General features: G+C 35.7%; 2 protein-coding genes across 2 annotated transcripts; both read left to right on the forward strand.

Annotated features, from left to right (window-relative positions):
* LOC104740635 lies at positions 4,491-5,477 on the forward strand. The gene is made up of 2 exons (XM_010461305.1): positions 4,491-4,980; positions 5,073-5,477. Exons 1-2 carry the CDS (start codon positions 4,744-4,746, stop codon positions 5,298-5,300), a joined length of 465 nt encoding a protein of 154 aa, XP_010459607.1. The 5' UTR covers positions 4,491-4,743; the 3' UTR covers positions 5,301-5,477.
* LOC104740637 (putative F-box protein At1g71320) lies at positions 20,569-21,851 on the forward strand. The gene is made up of 2 exons (XM_010461306.1): positions 20,569-20,894; positions 20,938-21,851. Exons 1-2 carry the CDS (start codon positions 20,569-20,571, stop codon positions 21,782-21,784), a joined length of 1,173 nt encoding a protein of 390 aa, XP_010459608.1. The 3' UTR covers positions 21,785-21,851.

The raw sequence follows: 22,756 nt of genomic DNA on the forward strand, positions 1-22,756 counted from the left end.
AGAGAAATGTGAAATGATGAGAACGAGAATTGTCTGAATAGCCGAGGAGACTGCCTGACGACTAACCAACTCTAAGACAATCGGTCGAGTCTTTGATATGTAATGGTTTCAAACGCAGGCAAGTCATCCTTGGCTACCACACAAGTTCTCATTCTTCATATCACCATTTTCTCTGTAAATGAGGAGGTTGTTGATGACACCCTTAAAAATAATAAGTGTATATATAGGCATGACCGTATAAAGATTGGAGTGGACACAATATGTTTGACTCAACATGTGTGCATGGCCTTGGAATATGTTCTTAAAGATTTGGGAATGGGATGGTCTTAGTATCAAACAATTGGTGAACCACATTAATATTCGTTTAGTTAATCTTGTATGTAACTTTTATTAGTTAGAAGGAATGTTGTTTTATGTTATTTTGTTACACTAATCACTATGTAAGATTCAACTTTTATCTGAGAAACTATATAAATTTGTGTGTTTTAACTTCTTCTTTTTCGGGGTCAAATGTGTGTTTAACTAAAACACATGAATATTAAGTTTCTCTTAATTTTGGTAGAACGCATGCAATTAAATTAAAAACTCATATAGTTGTCGCTATTCTTGTAATACAACAGGAGTTCTCGGTTTTCTTTGTATGAATATTAAGTTTCTCTTAATTTTGGTAGAACGCATTCAATTAAATTAAAAACTCATATAGTTGTCGCTATTCTTGTAATACAACAGGAGTTTTCGGTTTTCTTTGTTTATATACCATCAGTCTCAATGTACAGTGTTTTTCTATACTATTCTTCCACAAGTTTTCTGATTACTCAAATGACAAGCATGCCAATCAATATGCTTTGAAACCTAATAATCGGGTCAACACCCCTTTCTTCCTTTAGTTGACTACTACTAGCTAGTGTTGGGACCATAGAGGAAAGAACATTTGTAAAAGTCAGGATGCCATATGAATTTGTGTAGTAAACAGGGAATATATGGAACTTTTTTGAGAAATTTTTATATGAAAATATAAACTTGCTGGAATTATTCTTATAACTATTTAGAGATATAGCTAGAAAGAATGTACCCTCACGTCCACGAGAGATGTTGGGAACGAAAGCTGTCTCCCATATATATAGGATAATGCTTTTTTTTCCCTGCCGACTTTTGCAGATAGGGCTTATCTGAATAATATGAGAATAGCAAGTTAACAACACAATCGATCAATTATTTAGCTAGTACACTATTTGCAGTTTTTCACCGGTAAAAGAATGTTGTATTTGTGGAGTACGCAGAGACTTTATAGGTGTAGTCAGTAGTCACAATGAATGTTGCATTTGTCTAGTTGTTTTACCGCACTTTGATTGAGATTATCGATCTATCACTAGAGACGCAAATGTATGTGTCCCATGAAATCCAATCACCGAAGATTGATTGACTAAAAAGTACTACTTCTTCTGTCCTACAAAAATTGATGTTTTGGGATATTTTTTTATCTCACAAAAATTGATGTTTTGTAAAATTCAAAAAGTAATCATTGAAAATATTTAAAATGTTGAATTGTTATTGGTTTAAAATTAAATTATACTCCCTCTGTCCCTCAAATATTGATGTTTGAGGGATTTCACACAAATTAAGAAATAATGATTATTAATTTTAAATATAATATTTTTTTCCTACTAAAAAATATTATATATTTATAAACAAATGACTATTGAATTTTCTTAATAATCACTTCTTGAAGTTTACAAAAGTTTAATATTAATTAACTAAAAGTGGTAAAACATCAATCTTTGTGGAACAAAAAGAAATCACAAAACATCAATTTTTGAAGGACAGATTGAGTATCTCTTTAGTCAAAGAAATAAATATATCTAAATTCAGTAATCATTATTTTCTTAAAATGTGTAAAAGATTCTAAACATCAATCTTTTAGAAACAGAGTCTTTTAGGTACAGAGAAAGTATTAAACAAACCTAAAAGGTCGATTATATACACTTGATAGTTTATATTAGTCGAATATTTTTGCTCTCTCCAGACCTAAACTTTTATACATATATGGACGATTCTTTATGGATTTGTTTTTGTTGGTTTCCATCCACATGCATATTTAAAAAATAACAATATTCGCACATTTTGGCCATGTAAATGTTCGGTCATACATGTTGGACACTTCAGGGTCCTATATCATCTACCCACACGGCCACACATTTTTTACAGCCAAACAAATTAAATATTTAAACCAGCCATAGTCTAAAGAAAATTAAAGGGAGAGAAAGAAGGATAGACATGAAGATAACAGATTTATTCGGTAGCCAAGGATGACTTGCCTGCATCTTCATACGTACGCAATGTATATCAATCCGATCCGTCTCTCTACGAACCGAGTTTGATTTAATATTGCGTTTGCATAATACTGTTAGGCAGTTTCCTTGGCTATTCAGATACATCTCTTTCTCATCATGTCCTACCTCTTTTTGGTGTGCGTTTTATGTATCAAGGTTATTGGCATTTCAGTCCTACTATATTACATATCCTACTATATTAATTGGGAATTACAAATATGAAACTAACCTTAAAATGTGTAAAAAATTACATTTAATTGTCATTAGAAAATTTAATTAAGATTAATTAATTAATTAAATATAATTAATTAAAAATAAAAAACGCTGACAGATCAAAAATAAAAAATTTAGAAAAGTAAAAAAAATCTATTCAAATCAAAACTAGTTTATACTTAAAAAATAAAAAATTAAAAATTAACAGCTAAGATTTTAAAAAAATACAGATAATTATTAGTAAAAAAAAATATTTTCTCTCTCTAATATTTGGACGAAAATTACTAAATATTTTTTTAAAAAAATATATACCAATCTCAAAAACTAAGATTTTATTAGACAATAAAATTATTTTTAATAACTAGATTTCAAAGATTTTATTAAGATTTCAAATTATGATTCTCCTATCATCTTTCTTTTATTTTATTTACAAATTGTTTAAAATTTTCATATAATACTTATGATTAATAAATATGCAGAATTTTTTCTGCATATGTTGTGATTTGAATTTTAAAAAACGAAGATATATTACCTTTTTAATGTAAAAAGATATACTACTCAATCTATTGAAAAATATTTGTTTTAATTTTCACATTGACGAATTGGTAAAACTAAATTTATATAATTGATAAATTAATATATTTTATTTGCTCATAATTATAATATTAAAATTATTACTTCATATTTTATAAAATATTTATGCAAATACAACAAACTGACAATATAAAACTGTAATATATAATTAAAAATAAATATTATCTTAAAAAGATAATTTTTAAAAAATAATATAACAATAATTTTTATTATTATATTTATAATATTTTTTGAAAAAAATTGACCGGGATATCTTCTAGTTAGATGGGCTGAACATATTCAGAGTTACGAGCCCGTTAAGGTCATTATAATAGAAAGCAAGCCCGTTAAGGTCAATAAACCCTAGCCGACACCTCTTAGCTAATCTTTATAAATTCTTTTAACAACTCATCAACAGAAGCCTCATCGATCCCTCATAGTTTGTTTTTCTTCAATTTTTTTTCGAAAGTGGTTTACATTATGTGTTTCTTGTTACTTTATCATTTTTTTAAGAAATTAGGGATTACATAGATTGGCAAATGATGAGTAGAATCTTATCCTACACACAGATGTATCAGTGTTGACTACCAATCTCTGCTTATTATCTGATGCCTTAATCATCTATATAACCTTGTTTTTTTTTATTGAAGCTTTTTATAGTTGGTTTTCAATGTCGTTTCCATCTTTTTGTAGATCAAGATTTGCAGAAATTGAATCCGTGGTCGCTTTATAAGTCTTTTTGTTTTTCTGATGGTCTTTCTTTGAACTTGAGATAAAAAAGTAAAGAAGAAGATATTAACAGTGATGAGATAATAGCAGACGGGCGGTCTGAAATTGATGTCGTGTTGATTGTCTGCCTTTAAGCTTTATATAAGCAAATCTCTGAGTTTCTGATTCTTTCTCTTCACATATTTTGGTTTTGGACAGTTTGAGATTATAATAAAATCAACTACAATTGAATTCAAGTGTTAGTAACTAATAAGCTTTTATTCTCTGACCAGTTTCAGAACTCTAATGTTGACATCTAAATCTAGAATCTTAAGTAAAAAAAAGAAAAAGAAAAAAATGAATAGCTTCAATGAATGAACCGGTTGAAGTACTGATGGAACATAGTACGAGAAAAGAGGCAAACCAAAACAAAATCAAAAATAATTCTGACACTGGTTCTTAAATAATTTTGCAATCAAATTACATAAATAGGTTCTCAAATCTTGGTGAGCTAATCTAATTAGTATATCACTGGACAAGTGGACATCAATAAACATGCTTTAAACCATGATTAAGGCTGATTAGGTACTACTTGTAAGGACTGTTTGGACACGAAGTCATGTATATCCACCGGCTGGATAACCAACACACTTAAAACAGTTGAAAAAAGATCGTAGACATAACCAAGAGACAACGCTTTAGTAAAGAAAGTCAACACGAAGTCAACTCCATGGTGGGATGTTTAGCCACATCCCACTTGGTGTTTAATATCTGAGTACCAAACTTGTTTGTGACAATTTATCCACTCCCCAAAAAAGTCTTTTCTTTCACACATTGATTGATCATCAAGTCAAGTGTGCCATAACCATAAACAGAGTCTTTCATTTCGGAGAGCAGCTGAGAAAAAGAAAAAAAGAAAATGAAGTTTGAAGAAACTCAAACACTCTTACCTGTGAGAAAACCTGTAAACGGAGGTTGTCACAGCCGTGATCGCAAACGTGCTGGTTACAACTACAAGCTTTGGGTTCTAGCTGCAGTACTACTCTTAGCATTTGGTTCTATGTTAACCGGTTCTGTCTCTCTCAAAGGAATCGGTTTGTTTCATTCTGTTGACGGCGTTAACGGGTTCTCCGCCGGCGACGATCTAGACGTCCTGGTAAGTACGAACCATTCATGAACTTTTATTGCAATTGTTCATCTGAATTTGGTTTTCTTGAATTTTTGGGAATTTTATGAAATTTATGACAGGAAATTGAGGAGAGAGAGAAAGTGGTGAGGCAGATGTGGGATGTGTACGGTCGCTCCGGTGGTGTCAGGGTCCCTCGGTTCTGGCGAGAAGCTTTTGAGGCGGCGTATGAGTTTCTGATCAGTGATTCCGCCGCTGTTCGAAGCGGTGCCGTTTCTGATATCGCTAAGTTGTCTCTTGTTCGCTTTGTTAAGTCAGAGTCTACTCCGGCCCGGCCCAATCTCCGTTGAGCTGTGAAGAATTTGAAGATGAATGAAGAAAAAAACCCAAGAAATAATTTAAGTGTATATAGAGATCTATAATTACATACTGAAAATTGTAACCGTACTTAATAATCGATGGTTAAATTATGAAACTGTGAGGAAAAAAAATAAAATGAAAAATGCATAAATAGTGTTTTCGTTCGATATTATTTAGAAAAATATAGCAGCCAAAAATAAAGATTGGTCTATTTAATTTGAATTATTATCGATTTTGTTTTACTTAAAATAAATGAAAATAGGCCCAAAATTGTTAAACCTAGATATATCGACAATCATCTAGATAATTTTTAAAAAATTGTTGAAATAAATATTTAAACAAAAATTAGACCAAGATGATTAAACTTCTAGAATCATCTAGATAATTTATAAGAAATTGGTGAATTTTGGATAGAAGATCACGCTTGAACATATTAACCGACTTTATAATATTTATAAACCGTCTTTTTTTTTTATTTGTGATTCATCTGCACCGTTGATTGTGTTACCTAAAATAATTACCAACCGTAGGATTTATCTTAAATCCTAAACCAATTCGGTTTTGGGTTTTGCTCCCCTCTCTGTATATATATGAAAAAGTGGTCGATGATAGTTCATAATTCATCGCTTCTGTATCCTTTTTGCTTTGTTTTGCATGTCGATGATTCTTACTGCTTTCTTTAATTATGTTTCAAATCTCTTTATCATCTCTTTAGGGTTTTGCTCGATTTATTAACACATGATCAATCCTCCTCGTTGATGACTCTAATGATCAACCATGGTTGTTGATCTTTTTGCATCGATTTTGCGATTGATCGATCCATCGAGGTACGTTGTTGTTATCTACGCATATATATCTTGTTATTACTGTGTATGAATCTTTCTGGTCTTTTTTGCTTACATGTCTCGTAGAATTCGATCACAAACCGGTAATCAGATAGTTATATATATCTATGTATGTCTTGTATAGATTTTACATAAGCGTACGAGGATAATTCTCCTCGATCCATTCATCGAACCTCGTCGATACTAATCATCAACCTTTGTTCAACCTTTGTTGACATATCTAATCATCAACCCTCGTTGATCAACAAGAAGAAGTCTGTGTATATCTTTTTTTGATTTTAATGTGAAGATTTCATTTGAAAAGAAACAGAAGGTCTTACTATTACAAAAACTACCCATTAGTACAGGAACATTAGACAGAAAAAAAATTATTTACACCAAAAAGGATACAGGAGAAACATGCGAGAAGTAAGTAAGGAGGAGAGAGGAGTGCACGGAAGGGCCCGTGAAGGACAGAAGCCTGTCCCGCATTGCACGGTCAACAACAGTACGGAGTTGGTGGATGGTGGAGGCGGCATTGGCGAAGATCCTGGAATTTCGCTCCTTCCATACGTGATAGAGGATAGTCGTAAGGAGGAGCTTGAGGATGGCAGTTAGGTTAGCTTGAGAAGGCGAGTTGCGAGAGGCGATCCACGATGCAGCGGCAGGGAGATTGCAGGGAGGGTTTGAAATGAATTTTGCAGCTAGAAAACCCCACAAGTTAGAGGCAAATGGGCATTCAAAAAACAAATGGGCATGGCTCTCAACCCCAGACGAGCATAACACACAAGAGGTAGGAACATTCATTCCCCACCTGTGGAGTCTATCTCGAGTGGGAAGCCGGTTGAGCATTGCAAACCAGGCAATGAAGGAGTAGCGCGGAACATGCTGTTTGAACCAAACAATCTTCGCCCACGGTACCAAAGGAGATCTATGTCGGACTTGCTCCCATGTTTCCTTGGAGGAGAAAGTATGAGAGAAATTACCTGAGGTTTTACGCCATAGGAAGATGTCTGGACCGCGACTTGCGACAGGGGCAGGAAGTTCCGTGAGTGCTACCATTAGGGACTGACCATTGATTGATCGGGCTGGTGGGAGGTTCCATCCACCATTCCTCGAGGCTTCAGTAACTTTTGCGCTTCTTCTGACTCGAAGCTGACTTGGACCCGCCACCCCAAGGAAAGTGATTAGCGGTCCAAAGTCAGTCCAATTATCATACCAGAAAGAAGCGGTGCTTCCATCCCCGACCTCGCACTTGAGGAAGTTTTGAAGAGTTGGTTTGAGTTGTAGCATACTGTTGATTGCCTTGGAAAAACGACTAGATACGTTCGTTTCCCAGAAATTCTTTCGCTTAAAGATGTTCTCCCGCAACCAAGCCACCCATAAAGAGCCAGACTTTGAGAAAAAGTTCCAGATTTGCTTGAGTCTGAACACGACTTCAAAATCCTCCAACAAGCGAATACCCAGTCCTCCTTCAGTTTTTGGCCTACATATGTCTCGCCATGCCACTCTAGCGCCTGAAGCAGAGCTCATTTTGTTTTTCCATAAGAAAGCAGAACAAAGGGAGTCCACTCGTGCGTAGAAGTGCTTTGGAAGCACAAATACACTACTCCAAAAGTTTACCATTCCATAAATCACCGCAGAGATCAGTCTTACTTTACCCGCAAAAGATAGGAACTTAGCAGTCCATGAGTGAAGCTTACTCGTTATTCTCTCAATAAATGGCTGTAAGGTGGCATTAGAGATTCTTGAAGGGTTGAGGGGCAAGCCAAGATACCTGGTTGGGAAAACTCCAAGCTTAATGCCAGCCAGAGCGCTCAATTCGTTAGCTTCAGATTCTGTGTAACCTCCAAAGAAGAGTTCGGACTTAGCAGGGTTCATATCCAATCCAGTCTTTTCCTTAAATCTGCTCATGACTTCCGCAATCCCAGTTAACGAGACCCGCGAGCCATTAGAGAAAACCAAGAGGTCATCAGCAAAAAGCAAGTGTGTAATGCTAGGCGTCTGACATCTCGGGTGTACCTCAACTCTGCCTCCAAGTCAGCTTTATCCAACAGTTTAGACAACACCTCCATCACCATGATGAAAAGATATGGTGAGAGAGGATCGCTCTGTCTCAAACCCTTCTTACCTTTGAAAAACCCTGCCAATTCTCCATTTATAGCAACCGAGAACCTAGGTGATGTGATGCATTCCTTGATCCATATACAGAACAGTGGAGGGAATCCTTGAGCCGCCAACAGCTTGAACACAAAGTCCCAGCAGACCGTATCAAAAGCTTTCTTAATATCCACCTTCAGCATGGAGCTCTCTTGACAAGTCGATTTCTGATAATTCTTGATAAGCTCTGACGCAAGAAGAACATTTTCACCTAGTAATCTACCCTTGAGGAAGGCTGCTTGATTGGGTGAGATACATTCCTGGAGGATGGGCTTTAGACGATTGGCAATGATCTTAGAGATGACTTTATAAACCAAGTTACAGCAACTGATAGGGCGGTAGTCTCCTAGCTTGCACGCTTCAGGGAATTTAGGAATCAGAGCAATCTTCGTGGTATTAAAGTCTTTAAGTAGCCTGCCATTCCGGAAGAATTCTTGTATTGCCGCAACCACATCCGATCCCACAACACTCCAAGAAGCTCTAAAGAACTCCACTGAATACCCATCAGGGCCTGGACATTTGTCTAGGGGCAGGGCAAAGATGGTAGTTCTGATCTCCCCTTCCGTTACATCTCTTACCAGAGTAAGCTTGTGTACCTCAGAGCAGCGAAAAGAAAGGAGCTCTTCGAGATCAGTAACAGAGCAAGGAGAGTGCAGCAAATCCGTTGAGCCAAGGATTTCCTCAAAGTAATCTGCAGCATGTTCCTTGAGCTCTGTGCTTTCATTGATTCTTCTACCACTTTGGTCCTGTAGGAAGTGGATATGGTTCTTATTTGTTCTGGCGATGACTGTTTTGTGGAAGAATGCTGTGTTCCTGTCCCCAAGATGAGCCCATTTTATCCGCGATCTTTGCCGGTAAACCTTCTCCTCTGCATTGCTCAGTAACTTCCATTTTTCGCGCACCCGACGCTCCTCTCTAGCCAACTGCTCAGTAGGGTTCGTGAGGATGGCTCTCTGAAGGATATCAAGTTTTTGTTCCTCTGCTTTAACACGTTGAGAGATCCCACTGAAGTGTGTTCTATTCAGCTTCCGGAGAGCTGGCTTTAAAGCTTTCAGAGACTTAGCCACGCGGAACTGGTTCGACCCTGCCACAGATGAGCTAGTCCAAGATCGACTTACCGTCATAGCATAATCAGGGTGATCCACCACATGATGAAAGAACTGAAAAGGCCGGACAGTGTGTCTGTGTATATCTTCTAATGAGAGAAGGAAGGATCTTGTAGATGTCTGTGTTCTTTTCATGTAAGTTTTGTTTCTTTTCTTTATATGACTATCCTTTTATATCTCCTTAATTATCTAACCAATGATCTTCTTTTTTAAGGTTTGGCTTATCTTGCTCTGATCCGGGAGTGGCGTTGGTCCTTAGCGCATATTTGGGATGGATTGTTGAGTTTCTATATTCTTGTCTATGCCTAGTGTTTCTCAGTCTTCTGGTTAGATATCATGTAAAATTTGGATAACAGTCTTCTGGCTCATCTGTTTCGTATTCTGTCTTGTAGGTATTAATATCGAGGCATAAGGACAAAAACACATCAGATCAATTCTCGTTGGTCTTATGGTCAACTCTCGTTGGTCTTTTTATCATCTCTCGATGGTCTTATGATCATCTCTCGATGGTCCTATGGTCTTATGATCATCTCTCGATGATCCTCCAATCAACTCTCGTTGGTATTTATCATCTCTTGATGGTCTTATGATCTCTTTATCATCTCTCGATGATCTTCCAATCAGCTCTTGTTGGTCTAATGATCAACTCTCTCGTTGGTCTTTTTATCATCTATTGATAATACTCCAATCAACCCTCATTGATCTCATATATCATCTAACAATGATGCTCCAATCAACTCTAGTTGATCTTGTTATCATCTATTGATAATGCTCCTATCAATTACCATCGTTGATCTTGTTATCATCTATTGATAATGCTCCTATCAACCATCGTTGATCTTGTTATTATCTATTGAAAATTCTCCTATCAACCATCGTTGATCTTGTTATCATCTATTGCTAATGCTTCTATCAACCATCGTTGATCTTGTTATCATCTATTATTAATGCTTCTATCAACCATCGTTGATCTTGTTATCATCTGTTGATATGATAATATCATCTCACGATGATCTAATTATATCATCAACTCTCGTTGATCCCAATCAACACTCGTTGACAAAGAAAGTGTTCGACTTAACACAACGTGCAGAGGTTATGTTTGGTCTTTCAAACTGACCAGAAACATATGTAAAAGAGAGATGTAAAAGAGAGAGTAATGAGGGGATGAATCTGACTTTTGCCATGACAGGTGCGCTTGCTTGGCAGGTCTTTTTTTTGAACAAACCTTCGGGGAGAGCTTATAAAAAACGGAAAGTGTGATGGGAAGGATTGCAAGAGTTAGTTAGCCCTTTTATGTTGCAAGGGCAGAGCAACAAAGTTTGTGAAAGTGGGAAATGTAGAATTTTTCTTTTTTTGGTATCTTGTATTCTTGTGGGTGATGATTAGTGAGTCTGGAATCTAATAATCAATATGTACAAGTAGTATTTCATGGTTAGAGAGTTATAAGAATCTTACTCTGGTTCTTACATGTACGTGATTGAAACTACGTTTAAGCTAGAAACGTTATTCTTATTGGCAAATAAATAGTTTTAAGTCAAATATGTTCAAAGGCTCTTCTGAAGCCAAAAATTCAGTTAACTAGAACTTGTAGACCCATCTAGTTTTACAGAGCTAGTTTGCAAGTTCTCATCAGCCAAATTCTGAATACAAATAAAAGCTATTCTCTCACTCTTTTTATTTACAGCAAAACATATACCAACATAACATATCCACACCCAACCAATGCGTTTGATTCACATCACCCCCAAATACAAATGAGTTTTAAAAGAGTATTCTATCAAAATTTCAAGGTATAAACAAAAAAAGGTGCATATGTATAGATTACTAAACTAGCTAGAGAAGCCTCCTCCTGAAGGTGCATATGTATAGATTGTTGGGTAAGCTTCTAGAATGTTCAACCTAAGATTTCTTTAACCAAGTTGGATCAAGAGAAAAGGAAAAGTTCTATTTAGGATTAAGAAAAGAGTAGTTTTCCATTATCAAAATAGGAATAGGAACTAAGTCGAGTTCCCTATAAATACGTTTGATGGGTTGTATCGAACGATATCGAAAACACAAAGAGAGTTTGTGAGTTGTTTAGTTTTGAGAGATTTTTTAAACATTCAATAAAGAGAGATATTCTTTATACAAACTAAGTGTGTTTAAGAAACTTTATTTGGTATGAGAGCGTTAGGTTATTGGAGAACCTGGAACCTGTGACCTGTGAAGAACCGAGACAAAGATCTTGCGTAAGTACAGCCGTCGTCCCCGAGTTATGGCAGACGAAAGCTTAGCACATCCAAAGGAGTTTACTCCACCATCGATTCAATGCCCCATGCTAAATCCCTCTAACTACACGGTGTGGTCAATGAGGATGAAGATCTTGTTGAAGATCAACCATGTATGGGATACAATCGAACCAAGATCAGCGGATCCTGAACTAAACAATATCGCCACAAGATTATTGTTTCAAGCTATCCCAGAGGCTCTTATCTTACAAGTCGGTGAACAAGACTCTCCTAAAGGGATATGGGAAGCCATCCAATCTCGTCATTATGGTGCAGATCGAGTAAAGGAAGCAAGGCTTAAGACTCTTATGTCTGAATTTGAGAGAATCAAGATGAAGGATTCGGACACAATAGATAGTTTTTCAAGCAAGCTATCGAAGATTGCATCAAAATCGACTTCTCTTGGACAGACAATTGATGAAGCAAAACTTGTGAAGAAGTTTCTCAATAGTCTACCAAGGAACAAGTTCATTTAGATCATAGCATCTCTTGAACAGGTTTTGGATTTACAGAAAACAAGCTTCACGGAGATCATAGGGAGGCTCAAGGCCTATGAAGAGCGGATTCTTAATGAGGAGGATCACGAAGATACTCAGGGTAAGCTGTTATTTGCAAACTCGCAAAACGCTTGGGGTTCGAGAGGCAGAGGACGAGGTAGAGGTGGCAGAGGAAACAAAGGACGATGAAGAGGCAGAGGCAGAGGCAGAGGCTACTCACAAGAACAACAAACAAATCAAGGAGACCATAACGATTCAAAGGATAAGAAGGATCAGTCGAAGGTGATTTGTTATCGGTGTGATAAGCTAGGACACTATGCTTCTACATTTCCTGACCGACAACAACAACAAGGAGAAGCAAATAAAAACGAGACAGAGAATGCGGATGCAGCTCTTTATTTGCATGAGGTTATGTTTTTGAATGAAGAAAAGGTGATTCCGAAAAACTATGAGACTAACAACAAAGCAGATGACTTGTGGTATCTTGACAATGGGGCTTGTAACCACATGACTGGCCATAGAGAGTATTTTTCGGAGCTCAATGAGAACATCAAGGGAAGAGTGAAGTTCGGTGTTGGTTCAGAGTAAGACAAGTGAACAGATTCTGGTTTTAGACATCTACTACATTCCCTCTCTTAAAAGCAACATTATGAGTCTAGGACAGGCTACAGAGGTTGGTTGTGATGTCAGGATGAGACAAGACTACCTTACAGTTCATGATCCCATAGGAAGATTGTTGGTGAAAGTTACAAGATAACCAAATAGACTCTACAAGATTAAGCTGCAAATAGGAAGACCAATATGTCTACATTCGAGTATTGCAGATGAAGCTTGGAAGTGGCATGCTCGGTTGGGACATATTAGTTTTAAAACAATGAAGACGACATACCAACAACAGTTAGTACAAGGATTGCCAGAAATAAGAGAAGAGAAAAGATTGTGTGAGTCTTGCTTAGTTGGAAAACAAATTCATCAATCTTTCCCCAAGGCCTCATTGTTTCGAGCTTCAAACCATTGGAGCTTCTACATGCTGACTTATGTGGTCCAATCACACCTTCAACCTCTGCTAATAACAAATATGTGTTTGTTATTTTAGATGATTTTTCAAGATATATGTGGATTATCTTGTTAAAAGAGAAAGGTGAAGCTTTTGAGAGGTTCAAGGTGTTTAAGAGTCTGGTAGAGAAGGAGATTGGGAGTTATATCTTAACTCTAAGAACTGATAGAGGAGGAGAGTTCACTTCAGGAGAATTCAATGAGTTTTGTGATACAAGTGGTATCAAGAGACAACTCACAGCCCCTTACACACCACAACAAAATGGTGTTGTGGAAAGAAGAAATAGAACTCTAATGGAGATGACAAGAAGCACTCTTAAGGCAATGAAGGTACCAAATTATCTTTGGGGAGAAGCGGTTCGCCATGCTACTCATCTGATCAACCGGATACCAACGAGAGCGCTTGAGGGTATGACTCCATATGAGTGTTTACGAGAAGTGAAGCCAAACATTGAGCATTTAAAAGTTTTTGGCTGTTTGGCATATTCGAAAATTCAGGCTACAAACCAAAAGAAGCTCGACGACTGATCAAAACCGTTATACACCTTGGGATTGAGCCAGGATCCAAGGCATATCAGCTTTATGATCCAACAACATGGAAGGTTGTTGTCAGCCGCGACGTTGTGTTTGATGAAAGTACGGGCTGGATCTGGAACAAGACAGAACATGGATCTATGAGAGATCCATGTATGTTCCAACTGCGATGGGATGAAATTATTGATGATGGAGAAGGTCCTCTAGTCATTGGTAATGTAGAACAGGAACAATAACAAAACCAAGAACAGGAAGAAACTGAAAGTGATACATTGAGTGATTCTGACCAAGAAGAAGTCGAGAATGACTTGGGCGAGGAGAACAATGTACCAGTCCAGCAAGAAGAAATTGGAGATCCACAGCTTCGACGATCGGTTCGTAAAACAAACCAACCAAGCTATCTTAATGACTATCTTCTTCTTGCTAATACAGAGTGTGAGAAGCTGCTTCTCTCACTCAATGATGAGCCTATGAACTATCAAGAAGCAAAGGAACTAATGGTGTGGACAAACGCATGTGTGGAAGAAATAAAATCAATTAACAAGAACAAGACTTAGTTCTTAGTTGAATAACCACACGGTTCCAATATCATTGGTCTTAAATGGATTTTTAAGATCAAAAGGAACGCGGATGGGTCCATCAACAAATACAAGGCGAGGTTAGTTGCAAAAGGTTATGTGCAAAAATCAGGGATCGACTTTGACGAAGTATTTGCACCGGTAGCTCGAGTCGAGACAATAAGACTACTTGTGGGAATTGCTACTTCTCGCGGATGGGAAATCCACCACCTCGATGTTAAGACGGTGTTTTTGCACGGAGAGCCAAACGAAGACGTCTATGTGTCTCAACTAGAGGGCTTTGAAAAGATGGGGGAAGAACATAAAGTTTTTAAACTTTCCAAAGCTTTATATGGGTTAAGACAGGCTCCACGAGCGTGGAACACAAAGCTTGATCAAATCTTGAGAGGTTTGAACTTCAAGAAGTGCTACAAGGAGAGTGTCGTGTATCGAAAGGCAGATAAGGAGAAGTGTCTTCTTGTAGCTGTATACGTTGACGATCTTTTTGTCACATGGAACTCATTGGGAGTAATTCAAGAGTTCAAAGCTAGTATGGAGTCTAAGTTCGAGATGTCAGACTTAGGACTACTCACCTACTACCTTGGCATTGAAGTACATCAAGGAAAGGATGACATCAAGTTGAAACAAGAAGCATATGCACGAAGGATTCTCAAAGAAGCAGGGTTAGATCAATGTAATCTGACACACATTCCAATGGAGTTTGGATTAAAACTGTCTAAGACACAAGGAAAACCGGTAGAAGACGCTACCATGTATCGTCGGAGGATCGGCTGCTTAAGTTGTCTCATACACACAAGACCAGATCTCGCTTTCTCAGTTGGAGTGGTGAGTAGATACATGCAAGATCCAAGAGAGTCACATGTGGCAGCATTGAAGCAAATTTTAAGATATTTGCAAGGAACACTATCGTATGGTCTCGAATTCAAGCGTGGAAGCTCACAAACGATAGTTGGCTACAGTGATAGCAGTCATAACACGGATCCTGATGATGGGAAGAGCACTGCAGGCCATGTGTTCTATCTTGGAGAAACACCAATTACATGGTGTTCATAGAAGCTGAGGAAAGTCGCGTTGTCTAGCTGCGAAGCCGAGTTCATGGCCGCAACAGAAGCAGCGAAACAAGCTATCTGGCTACAAGACTTGGTGAGTGAAGTTATGGGACATAATTGTAAGAAGACAACCATATACATTGACAACAAGTCAGCAATAGAGCTCTCTAAGAATCCCGTTTTCTACGGAAGAAGCAAACACATCAACAAGCGTTATCAGGAGAAGATCAGTGTGCAAACATACTAACAAAAGCCCTAGCAAGGATTCAGTTCAAGACGATGAGGAGTTTGATCGACGTTCAAGACCTCTCGAAGAAGGACTCGAAGCTTAAGGGGGTGATTGTTGGGTAAGCTTCTAGAATGTTCAACCTAAGATTTCCTTAACCAAGTTGGGTTAAGAGAAAAGGAAAAGTTCTATTTAGGATTAGGAAAAGAGTAATTTTCCATTATCAAAATAGGAATAGGAACTAAGTCGAGTTCCCTATAAATACGTTTAATGGGTTGTATCAAACGATATCGAAAACACAAAGAAAGTTTGTGAATTGTTTAGTTTTGAGAGATTTTCTAAACATTCAATAAAGAGAGATATTCTTTATACAAACTAAGTGTGTTTAAGAAACTTTATAGATTAATGTTTCTCAAGATGAATGTTTCTTGTTGCAGTGCGATTGATACCTTGTTAAAGCGGGATCGTTTATCTGAAGGTCAAAAGAGAAGAGGTGTTTGAATATGCCTTGGAGTTGATTGAAAAACGTTGGCCAGGGACTATTGAAACAAAACCATTTCCATTTGTGTACGAGTCTCCAGAGGAGAGTTCATTGAGAGGTGAAAAGCGAGTCCGTAACCAACACATGAAGAAAAAACTTGGAGTGAAACTGCTATATCCTTCGTACAAGTCAGGATTGCAAAGCATAGTCGAGAAGATGAACAACCCTTTTTGAGCAAAGAATAAAATAAAACTGATGTGGAGAATCAGTCTCATGTTTTCTGTAGAGAAGTAGTGACTCTTAGTACAGACAGATGTAGCATATCCTGTTTTTTCTACTGCATTCTGTTTGTTTGATTGTCTCATTGGTAAACATAATCCCCACGAAACAATGGAAAAACAGAATAAAACAAGAGAGGTATACGAAGAATGACTTAATCCTTTATTACTATGTCTGAACCAAAAGCTCTTCTTCACTTGGTGCTGACGGAACTTAAGTGCCTTTTCATAGAAGACTTAAACGTGGAGCCATTGGTACTTGAACTAGGATCCATCTTCAGAACTTTTCCTTCTGGCTTTCCTAGTTTCTGGAACACATAATGTTTTTTTAGTGTATATAGAATAACCATCTAGAACATACAACTAACTAACCGCCTTTACTTATAAAACCGTCTTTTATATTTTGTGATTCATGATCTGCACCGTCGATTGCGTTATACTAAAACCATTAACAACCGTAGGATCTATTCGAAATCCCAATCCGGCTCGGTTTGGGGTTTTGCTCCCCCTCTGTATATATATATGAAAAAAATGTGATTGATGATTGTTCATAGCTTCTGTATCCTTTTTCTTTGTTTTGCATGTCGATGATTCTTATTGCTTTCTTTGATTATGTTTCTAATCTCTTTATCATCTCTTTAGGGTTTTGCTCGATTTATTCACATCTGTTCAATTCTCGTTGATTTCTAATGGTTAACCCTAGTTGTTGATCTTTTGCGTCGATCGATCCATCGAGGTATGTTGTTATCTACGCATATATATATATATATATATATATATATATATATCATTCGGATATTTTGCTTTCATATTGTCATTTAGAATCCGGTTTATGGTTTGTGTTTCGTCCGTATGAAGTCTTAAGTTTCTAAATCTGTTTTGTTTTGGTATTGCTGTAGAGATTTGCATGGGACAAACATGTCATGATCAGTCCCCGTTGGTCCAATCATCAACTCTCATCGATGCTTATCATCGAACCTCATCGATACTTATCAACGACCCTCGTTGATCCAATCATCAACTCTCGTTGATTCTAACCATCAACCCTCGTTGATCTCTTCTAATGAAAGAAGGAAGGATCTTGTAGATGTCCGTGTTCTTTTCATGTAAGTTTTGTTGCTTTTCTTTATATCACTATTCTTTTAAATCTCCTTGTCTATGCCTAGTTTTTTCTCAATCTTCTGGTTAGATTTGGATGACTCATTCTTTTTTGTATTCTGTCTTGTAGGTATAATGTATTCATATAGAGGCGCATGGACAAAAACACATATGATCAACTCTCGTTGGTCTTTTTATCATCTCTCGATGATTTTCCAATCAACGTCTCTTGTTGGTCTCTTTATCATCTCTCGATGGTATTATGATCAACTCTCGATGGTCTTATGATCAACTCTCGTTGGTTTCTTTATCATCTCTCGATGGTATTATGATGGTCTTATAATCAACTCTCGTTGGTTTCTTTATCATCTCTCGATGGTCTTATGATCAACCCTCGTTGATCTTGTTATCATCTCTTGATAATGCTCCAATCAACCATCGTTGATCTCATATCCAATCAACCTTCGTTGATCTTGTTATCATCTCATGATAATGCTCCAATCAACTCTCGTTGATCTGATCATATCATATCTCGTTGATCTGATCATATCATATCTCGTTGATCTGATCATATATATCATCTCTCTCGATGATCTGATTATCAACTCTCGTTGATGTAAGTATATCTCTCGATGATATTATCATATCATCAACTCTAGTTGATACTAATCAACCCTCGTTGACAAAGAAAGGATTAGACTTGACACAGCTTGTTGAGGTTTATGTTTGGTCTTTCAAACTGACCAGAAACAGATGTACGAGTAAGGATGGGATGTATCTGACCTTTGCCATGACAGGTGCGCTTGCTTGGCAGGTCAAAAACCCTTCATAAAAAAAATAACAGTTTTTGGTTTCGTGGAAGGATGGGAGATGATACGGGATTGGTTAAGTTTTGTTCTTGGCCCGACTCTCCTCCTTCTTTCCGGACTGTGTGTCTTGTTACTCTCTGATACATGTTGTTCATATGCACCTTGATAAACCTGAAGAGTTGTAAAGAGGTTGGTCCATGTATCCTCTAATGAGAAGGTTTTTAATTTCCTTCAATTGGTTAGCCTATCTCTTATGATGAATTTTGCCTGATTGTTACTTGTCCTAATTGCTTGTACTTAGAGACCATCTAAAGTGAGCAATCCCATGTCCGTTATATAATACTTTGGTTTACAAACGAGAAAGTAGCAAAGGGAATCCATCGGCTCACATGTGAAAGATCAATCTGCAAGAACGAGTAGGAATGTTTTTAAGGTTGGCTACGGATCCTTTTTTGTTCTATATAAACTGTATTCTTTTGCTTTTCTGAATTCTCTCTTTAACAACTGAAAAACAAGAAAACTGTGTAGATTTGTTGTTGGCCTAGATTTTGGAAAATAATGATTCCTGTATTGAAAAAACCATGGGGAGCTTATGAACAACGGAGGAATCTTACGGGAAGGATTGCATAAGTAGGATATGTATTGGCAAGAGTTAGTTCGGACTTTTTTTGTTGCAAAGGCAGAGCAGCAAAGTTTGTGAAAGTGGAAGATATTTAATTTTTCTTTTTATCTTGTATTCTTGTGGATGATGAGTAGTGAGTCTGGCACTCTATATAATCAATAAGTACAACATGTATCTCATGGTAAAGAGTTATAAGAATTCTTACTCTTGTTTTTACATGTACATGATTGAAACTACTTGTGCAGGATTATGATGGTTTAACTCTTATTGGCAAATCAATAGTTAAGTCAAATATGTTCAAAGGCTCTGAAGCCAAAAATTCAGTAAATTAGAATTTGTAGCACCTCCAGTTGCAGGGCTAGTTTGCAAGTTCTCATCAGCCAAATTCTGAATACAAAAAAAAGCTATTCTCTCACTCGTTTTATTTACAGCAAAACATATCCACCACCAAAGTGTTTGATTCACGTAACACCCAAATACAAACGGTTTTTAAAAAGAGGATTCTTTCAAAATTTCAAGGTAAAAAAAGAGAGGTGCAAATGTATACATTACTAAATTAGCTTAGAGAAGCCTCCTCCTGAAGTTTCTGGTAGTTGATTGGTAAGTACGAACGAGAAGACCGACACCAATCCCAAGACCAACACAGACACCTAGTCCAATCCCAACACCAACCCTTACACCTGCATTAAACCATGACATCTCTCCATCTATGCACTCACTTCTCCAATACATGTCCCCTTCGTAGTCCTCTTTGTAATTCGTATACTCTGTTGCCTACAGACAAAAGGAATGATACTTACTATACAAAGAGTGATATTTTTTAAAATGGTCCATCCCCAAAGAATGCAACAGACTTTAAATTACATCATTACAACAAAGCAAATATTGGGGGATTGTATAAGTGACAAAGATATGTGAGACATATCATTCAGATGCACAATGATTGCATTGCGAAGTTTATAACGTGTCAATTGTATCATTCAGATGTTAACACATGTCAATTCTAAATTTATTAATATTTTTTAAAAATAAATATGTAAAAATTCAAAACATAAACAGAAGTTTTGTTTTCAACAGTATCAAAAATATTAAAAGACAATTATAAGAAAATTATATAAGTTAAACAATTTTAAAATTTAGAAAAGATTATTATAAGGAAATTATAATATTATAGTTACTCATTAAAAGGATCATGACAAATGTCAATTGTATCATTTAGATGTTAACACATGTCAATTCTAAGTTTATTAATATTTAAAAATAAATCAAAAATGTAAAAATTCATAGTTCAAATAAATAGATTAAAATCAACAAATAATTATAAGTGATTAATTAATTAAAGAAAATTATATGAAAACATATTTAATCATTAATTTTCTCATTTTATTGACATTATTTTTATTAGTGATATATACATATATTAATCAACATGTAATTTTTTCATGAAATCAACATTTATTTATAGCTTTTTTATTTACTCTTTATTATTTATTTACTCTTTATTGTTCTAAAATGAGTTAATTGTGTTAAATCTTATTTTCTACAATTAATTAATGTTAACTCTAAAATTAATAATCCAAGATTATACTAATCTTTTCATATATATATATATATATATATATATATATATATATATATTCTAAACTATGTATTATCATTGTCCTAAAAAAATGGAGGATAATAAACATAATAATCCTAAGACAATTATAATATCACAGGATTTAGTTGAAGAGATCTTTTACCATCTTCCAATAAAACCACTCGCTAGATTCAAAGTCTTGTCGAAAAAATGGAGATCGATGATCGAATCAACCTATTTTTCCCACAAGCAACTTGTTCGTACAGAATTACCAACCCCTAATATGAAACTTCTAGTTGTTAGCCAACAATTGTCGGCCAAGTTTGATAAACAAGATTCAGACTCAACAACTTTGTGTTTGGATACTTTTTCTATAGATGATGATCACAACAATGGAAAATATTGTCCTTCTTATTCTAGTTACTACACTTTTCCTGATGGTCCAATCGACAAATCTCAAAAAAATTATTCAAGTCTTGAGGTCTTGTGATGGATTGGTCTTGATTCGTATCTACGATGATTTTAGGTACATTTACTTGATCAATCCGACGACTAAAGAACACATAAAACTTTCTCCGGCATTTTCGCAATGGCCATTTACTCTTAAAGTCAGGTTAGCCGCAACGCCCTATAGAACATGGAGAGAAGTTTCTCAACTAGTCTTGCTGAATTATGAAGGTGAATTAGTGAAGATGATCCCGAGTCTTGCTGGATTTGGCAAATATATTGTTACAAAATCATATAAGGTGATTTTGATATATCCAAGAGTTAAAAATTGTGATTGGGATTGTTTCAAGGCCAAGATCATACCCTTCGATAATGGTAAGCAAAGAGACACATGCTTTTATTGTTTAGATAATCGTAGATTCTGCAAAGAGAAACCATCAGTCTACGCAAATGGATCCCTCTTTTGGTTGTTAGATAATACGTCGCACAAACCTTCAATGCTACTAGCTATCGATCTTCATACTGAAAAATTTCGATGGATATTGTTACCAAAGTGTTACTCCAATTATGCTACTAGTATAGAAATGTGGAGTCTCAATGATCGTTTGTGTCTATCGGATTTGCTAAACGGTTCAGATTTGGGCATTTGGAGTTTACAGCAAGAATATCCTCCTGACGAGAAATGGAAGAAAATATATCTTTTAAGTACCAGCCAGTTACATGAAAAGTATTGGATGTTTGGTCTAGCGGCTGTCTATTTTGGAAGTGTTAGAAAAAATCGATATCAAGTTTCTTTGGCTAGACAAAGAACAATTTTTTTTTCGCCGACAATAATTTCTCCTACAAATTTGATGCTTTGATGTTGTTTTGACTTTCACTTGGTCAAATCAAAACTGTTAAGTTTTTTATAATATTATATATAATTTAAAAAGAATGTTTAGCTTTATATTTCTTATAAGTATATTGTCATTTCTATTTATTTGAGCTATTTTCAAAACTGTTGTCATTTCTCTTTTTCTTTTTAAGCTTTTCCTTATCAATATATTACATATTTGGATATACGTAGTTATGATGAATAAATATAATATTTTGAACCAGTTTTCACGATTTTCAAAACAAAAGTAGAGATAAAGAGAATTATTTGAAATGAAGAGTTACTGTAAAAAAAACTTTCTAAATGTGATTTAACTAACCAATTTGTTATCAAATTGTTGAGATATTCCAATCCGTGAGTTAACCGTCCTTAACGGCTGTTCTTGTAATCAGGTAAGACATTAATTTAAAAAAAATATTTTATTTATATACTTTTGTGTTATAAACCAGATAATAACACTTGTGATTATCCATGACGTTATTTTTACTCCAAGTAACTTTAATCTTATCCATATTTTACTTTAGTCCCCAAGGTACTTGTATATATACTGAATGTATGTACTTTAGCTTAGTCATCAAGTTAGTGTACTATATATATATATGTAGTTGATGAAAACAACAAAAATAAGAATAGAAGAATTCTTTTACTTACTTCTCGTCTCTCTCGTTCACACACATATACATATGTAATATAATAATATTTTATACATTTGCGTTATGTTTTATAACATTTTGGTCTTAAAATACATCATTTCTTAAATTGTTGATATATTCCAATCCGTGAGTTAACAACCCTTAACAGCTGTTCTTGTAATCAGGTAAGACATTACTTTAAAATGATATATAAATCTTTGTATTTCATATAAAAATGATACAACGCTGTCTGATGGTAAAACAGTTGTCATTTGTATCTCCTTGAACTTGAGTTCGAAGCTCGCCCTTCATCTTTTAGATCGTTT

The sequence above is a fragment of the Camelina sativa genome, chromosome 14, assembly GCF_000633955.1.
Source record: "Camelina sativa cultivar DH55 chromosome 14, Cs, whole genome shotgun sequence".
Taxonomy (NCBI): Eukaryota; Viridiplantae; Streptophyta; class Magnoliopsida; order Brassicales; family Brassicaceae; genus Camelina; species Camelina sativa.